Raw genomic sequence first — 6,527 nt, 5'->3', positions numbered from 1 at the left:
GTTATCAACAGCGAACTCGTGCGCTGGCGTCCTTATGCATACTTCATCTCTTACATTTCATCGGGAACTTCAGCGATCATGAGAAACCGTATTGATGCTTATGCCGCGGATAATCACGAGGTTCGTGTCGCGCCTTTTTTTGCTATGAAATTTTTTTGATTTTGTATGAAACTGAATGACTTTTACAAGATCACAGCCAAAGACTATTACCGCCCTTCTTTTTTATGGTTCCCTGGTTGAAATGGAATCTTATGGAATCAGCCCCAATTGTCTTACATAGATCTAAACCCCCCCCCCCCCCCCCCCTGAAAAAAGACGAACATTTTGAGTTTGAGGGGGAAAAAAATGTTTAGTTTAGTCTAGATCCAGATCCAGATCTAGATCTAGACTCAGGCAGACAAAAGGCAAATTATGGGACCCATAAAAGACCCCCCAAAAATAGTGTAGATCTAGATTCTAGATCTAGCTCTAGATCTAGATATATACTAGATCTAGATCTAAATCTAGATCTAGATCTACTTACCAGCTATGAACACTTTCATCTCATCTAGATCGACATCTTTCCAGGACGCGAGGTAGACATTTTCCCCAACATCTGAAGCTTGCTGCTTGAAGCAGGCATAAGAATTCGTTTGTTCAACACAAGTGTTCAAAAAATTGTCGTCGATGAAAATTTGGAAAAAGTCAATTGGTTTCATTTCAACATTGACACCAGAGTTCAGTTGCGACTGTCCTTCGAAGTCTGGTAGTGGAGGTCTGTTGTTGACGGTCGGGCGAACCCATCCGTTTTCCAAATCATCGGGGTGGTCGGCATCGTGTTCTGGAGCAAAATCCAACAAACTGACACGGGCAGCATTCTGTCTTTCTCTTCCTATATCTCCATTCTCAAATCCTTCAAATTCATCATCAGAGCTGTCTTCAAAAAGGTCTATCAATTCCCGATCGTTGAAATCCATCGCTAGACCTGCATGTGAGCCTCAACCAGATTGTCTGAAAATTTTGCGCAACCCCCCCCCCCCCCCCCCCCCTAAAAAAAAGGCCTTTGTGGGTGTCATAAGGAAGGACATCCGACTAACGAGCGACCACCCCAACAAACACAATAAAGAAGAGACCTAACCCTAACCCTACCCCCAAAAAGAACCTGCAACGGGCCTCATGTAAAAAGGCCAAAACAAGTCCTAAATTTTAAAAAACTTTAAAATTAAAAAACCACACTCCAAAACAAACAAGGAGCATATAGATCTAGATTCTAGATCTATTCTAGATCTATATGGCTTACATCTACATTGCTATAGGGTTTGATACAATAACACAATAGAATTGGAATATGAATCCTCCATATAATATATAGATCTAGTAATCTAAATAAATCTAAATCTAGATCTAGATCTTGTAGAACAAGTGAATAGGAATAGGCCTTGAACTAGAAATCCGCATCCGATTCCGAACAGAGGGACTCAGTTGAGTCTAGATCTAGAATCTAGACCTAGATAGATCTAAATAAATAAATAATTCACGCACCTGATGAAATGCTTATTTTTTACCAATATTAATATTACAGCACAACCTATGCTATGATAGGGTTTGACACAATAGAATTGGAATATGAATCCTTCATTGAGGTTTATAATGATCTATATAAATCTAGATCTAGATCTAGATTCTATTAGAACAAGAGAGTCGGACTTGAATGAATCCACACGCTCTGAACAATTGAATTAGTCAACAAACGAAATTCAAAATGGCCGCTCGAGCACGAAACTGAAAGTAGATAATTTAGGTTGTCGTCCTTTTTCGTATTCGCATTTCTACTTAGGTTCCGACAATTATGTCGGAAACGCCGACGTCGGCAGTCGGCGGTGCGCGCGCCGGCGGTTGGCACGAAAACGAAAAGTGCCGACGAAGCCGACGGGAGAAAAAGGGGTCGCTGGCAGTCGGCCAAGCCTCGCACTACGCACATTGACTGATACAGGCGGGCCTAGCGATAGCATCGGCCGGTTCGCGGGTCGGGTCGCGATTGTCGGATTTCAGACGATTGTCGGCAAACATGCAGGTCTACATCGCGCACGGAACAATCACTCCAACTGCGCTCACTGAACTGACAAAAGACGCTCGATCTCCCTCCACTTTGAATGCACGCGCAATTGTCGGATGGGGGTCAATTTTTTAAAACTATGCACCAAATGAAAGGTCATCCAATCAGGATTCAGGAAAATATTTGCCCCGGGCGATTTACCGGCGATATCGACAGTAATGGACGTGTTTTCGTTAGCAACCACTAGGTTGGAAATAGTCGCGATCAGGCCTCGGGAACGCCATTTCCGGGTTGAAAATAGTCGCGTACAGGGCTGTAAGGGTTAAAACAAACAAACAAAAACAAAAAAACCCAGATCATAATGCCAGAAATGGTCAGAAAAATCAAAACTCTCAAACACTTATCCTGACCTAGAAGTAACTATCAAAAAATCTTACAATTACGTAAAAATACTCACCATCACTATCTCCACTGAAAAGAAAAAGCAGAAAGAAAACGAAATTAAATAAGGCCACAAAAAGAGGAACACAATGTGACAGAGATCAACAAGTTGCAAGAAAACCTGCTCGACACAGTATCCATAAAGGAGAAAATTACGTATTATCTTACTATACAAGAAGGCTGTGAAAAGTTAACCTACAGGAAAGGTATTTTTCATCAGCACCATTCCATGATCACCCAAATCAATTTCTGGAAGTTTCGAATTTCCAGATAAAGTCATTATTCGACTAGAGACATCAAGAGGTATCTTACAACATACTTTCCTTTCCAACGTTTAAGTGAAAAAAGTAAGGGCCCAAGTAAAGGTGTTGATTTCTGCAGACTTCTATTCTTTTTATCAAAACTTTCATTAACATTTTTTTTAAAGTCTAAGGTGTTTGTAAAGATACTGATGAATGTCCCTCTGACCACAGCACCCGGTCTGATTCCTTGTCCACAGACACGAACTCAAGAGCAGGACAGGGGATGTAAAAATAAATACCCTTCTGCCAAAACGACAATAGGTTACAACTCTGCATGGGGGCTGCTACTCATCAATCACGACCCCTGTCTCAAGGATGGGATATTTTTCTGCCAAAACGACAATAGGTTGCAAATCTGCATGAGGGCTGCTACTCATCAATCACGACCCCTGTCTCAAGGATGGGATATTTTTCTATGTCCTGCCTTTTCTGTCTCTCACACATGTCACTTTGACCGCAAGTCCCAGCAAAAATACACATTTCCTTATGTATCATTCAGTACGTGCGATCATTAAAGTAAAACGGCTCAACTCCTTACCCTGGAGAGCCTCCTGGCTTGGGCGTCTCACACTTCTGACAGACCTTGCGGAAGGAAAAGTTGTTGTTTCCACAAGACCTGAGGATTTCAATTAACAATTTTTAATGACTTTTTAAACTCTTAGCCGCCTCTACCTCAACAGCTCAAAGTTAACTCAAGACTTAAGTCAGACATTAAAAGTTCAATTATCACCAAGGAGATCACTTTACAAACACATACATATTTTATACAATGGTGAGCCTTCAGAAGATTAGATCATTTTTATTTTAGTAAGAGTTTTACAACACTAGATGACAAATAGGTTATATATGTGTCAAATATAAGGGGTGTTGCTAAAAAGTAACACACAAAGACAAGAAGGAGGAGCAACAAGGACGACAGATGTTTGATAAGAAAGAAGGAACAAACTAAACCAGAGTATCTGCAAACCAACCACACAAAAAGTTTAATGGATAATTATTGCCCCAGGATGAGGACAGAAATTGTTCAACATCCAAGATCAAACCACAAATACAGATGCAATGAAGTCAACATACATACACAAAGCTAAAAAGTACCACACACAAAAAAACCCAACCATCAAAGACATACAGTACAACACAGATAGCTTGAATTCGCCGGGACCGGCCTTGGTAGTTCGAGAGATAACTTACAAAGACAAAAAAGAAGAAAAAAAAAACCGGAACCACAGGCACAGTTCGACAGATGCGCGATTTCGAGTCTTCTGTGTTCAAACCTATCCCGTGTTATACTGTAATTTGCTACTTGACTGAACAACCAAGACAAACAACTTACGCATCAGGACAAGTCCACTCTCCCTCTCTCCTTTCACGGCCGCCACCGCCGACAAACGACAACGTTGACGACAACAAACCACCACCACTACAACTACCCCCACCATCATCACCACAACCACGGCCGCCACCGCCGCCACCACCACCACTATCACCGCTGTCATTCCTTCTGCCAAAGCCGCCGCCACCACCACCACCACCACCACCACCAAAGCCTCCCCCACTGCCGCCGCCAAATCCTCCAGGGACAGAAAACAGAATGAGATTTGAAACAAAAATACAAAAAATTTTACGACACTTTGTAAAAAAAAAAAAGAAATGAATAAAAAAGATGTTATGAAACACCCAGTTCTTTCATTACACAAAACTAGCAGTGTTTTTCAACAAAAGAAACTTGTTCGAGGACAAAAAACTTCTCACGACTCGGTAACATGCCTCATACAAAAACAAAAAAATTCTTTAAATTTAGATCCTCAAAGCATGCAAGCACACATAGACTTGGCTTTTAACTTTATCTCGAAAGGGGTTGTTAAACCCACTACGCTGGGGGCCCTTTTTTGGTACAAAATCTAAAAACGACAAAAAACGTCACTAAATGGAAACCTGCCAACCTATTATGACAGTACTTTATCTAATGAATGAACTTCCAGTAAAAGAAACCTGTTTTTGGCAATTGCCGAAAAGTAACTTGATGTCGAAGTCGTCGTTAAGGAATGTGCCCGAGCCAGGGGTTCCGACCCAAGCTGCTGGGAGTGGCTTGCCAAAGATAAAAGAGTTAACTCTATCATAATTCTTTCCCAGCAAAAAAAGGGCACTTTACATTCCCCCTCACTTCCAATTAAATTCCCGTAAACACAGCATTAAAATGCAAAATATAATCACGCTTAATAGGTAACTATAGTTAGCAATGGACAAAACTACAATTGACCTTTCGGCTTCAATCTCACTGATCTCTTTGTAAATTCTCGGAAGTTTATAAGATTACAGCATAGGCTGTAGAAATATACAATACGTATTTTTTAACACAAAACCAGACTTGTATTTTCCAACACAAAACCAGACTTCCATACTCAGGCCCTCAAAAACGTATTAAACACATTTTAACGTACTGGTTAGCAGCTATGCCAACCAATTCCTTACCTGATCGTCCAAAGCCACTACCTCCACCTCCACTGCTTGAACCGCTGCAGAAAAGAAATACAGAAAACAGTAGGAAAACAATGGTATTGTTCTGTTTGCCTCCAAACACACAAACAGCCCACAAATTTTAGCAGTAACATCAGCTTCAATCCAAGACAACACTTACATATTTTCTATTACACAACTTTTTTATATCTTACACTAATCTACTGTTTAAAAAATAAAACAAAGTTTACCACTGAAGGGAGAATCTGTTTTCTGCTCGCAAATATAAATAAAACTCAAAATAATTTGCTTCACATTTTTTTTTCTTCCTACCATTTTTTTAGCAGCCAATAATTTGAATTTTTTCCCCACTTTATGACACAGAAAACTTGGGAACTATCGAAACTCGCTGAGTTATCTCTTTCCCACAACAGACACACTGGTGAACTTTGCTTACCCATCATCTGGCTTTGCTACGTCACATTTAAAACAGTTTCTTCTATATGCAAAGTTGTTAGCACCACAATCCCTGAAGAGAAAAAAGAAATTTAGAAATGGTTATGCAAACTATCACTATCACAGAATCCGATAAAAGCCCCAAAACACAACACAATAATGATGAAAGACAGGTCCTGGCAGAACAGGCAACTTTATAAAACATTTGGTTCGAAGCAAAACAATCAACTAGCAATAAAACCAGAACAAACAACCCAACATAGCCATTATATCCCATTCATGAGAACTTTTTTTAAAAAGTTGTCCTTCACATCTGATTTCACAGATTCCCAAAACAAACATTTTTGTCTTTTCGCCTCCATGATGGCCGATGGGGGAAAGGAAATAAATGTTTACATTAATTCTTAAAATAAATTAATTATTGAATTAATTTAAAAAACATCCATTCTTATTACAGAGACAAAACAAGCACCCAAAGTGTGACAGTCAAGCTCTTTGGCTTCACACACAAAAGGCGTGAGTTCGACCATGCACATTCTGTTTCATCTGCTGGGATGTTGTACCCCACCCGCCCTAGGTCGGAGACAGCGCGTCGACCTAAATAACCTAAATTGTAATGAAGGGTCCGCAACACATTTACAATCACACAGACGACACTGGACACTCACCCATCAGGACAGGTCCAATCATCCGCTCTTTTCTCTCGACCTCCACCACCACCACCAAATCCTCCTGTGCCAGACAGAGAAAAATACATTTTGAGAGAGAGAGAAAGAGAGAGAGAGAGAGAGGGAGGGAGGGAGGGAGGGAGAGAGGGGGAGAGAGAGAGAGAGAGA

General features: G+C 40.6%; 1 protein-coding gene across 1 annotated transcript in view; it reads right to left on the bottom strand.

Annotated features, from left to right (window-relative positions):
• The window catches only part of LOC101845967 (ATP-dependent RNA helicase ded1), a gene marked incomplete in the record, with an annotated part of 24,614 nt that overhangs the window by 10,500 nt on the left and 7,587 nt on the right, over positions 1–6,527 (bottom strand). Inside the window, 6 exon segments of the mRNA XM_035973117.1 lie at positions 3,317–3,394; positions 4,112–4,161; positions 4,249–4,349; positions 5,251–5,294; positions 5,693–5,764; positions 6,360–6,423. Coding sequence (XP_035829010.1) covers positions 3,317–3,394; positions 4,112–4,161; positions 4,249–4,349; positions 5,251–5,294; positions 5,693–5,764; positions 6,360–6,423 — 409 coding nt within the window.

This window comes from Aplysia californica, unplaced genomic scaffold, assembly GCF_000002075.1.
Source record: "Aplysia californica isolate F4 #8 unplaced genomic scaffold, AplCal3.0 scaffold01013, whole genome shotgun sequence".
Taxonomy (NCBI): Eukaryota; Metazoa; Mollusca; class Gastropoda; order Aplysiida; family Aplysiidae; genus Aplysia; species Aplysia californica.
This window is presented reverse-complemented; position numbering and strand designations above follow the sequence as displayed.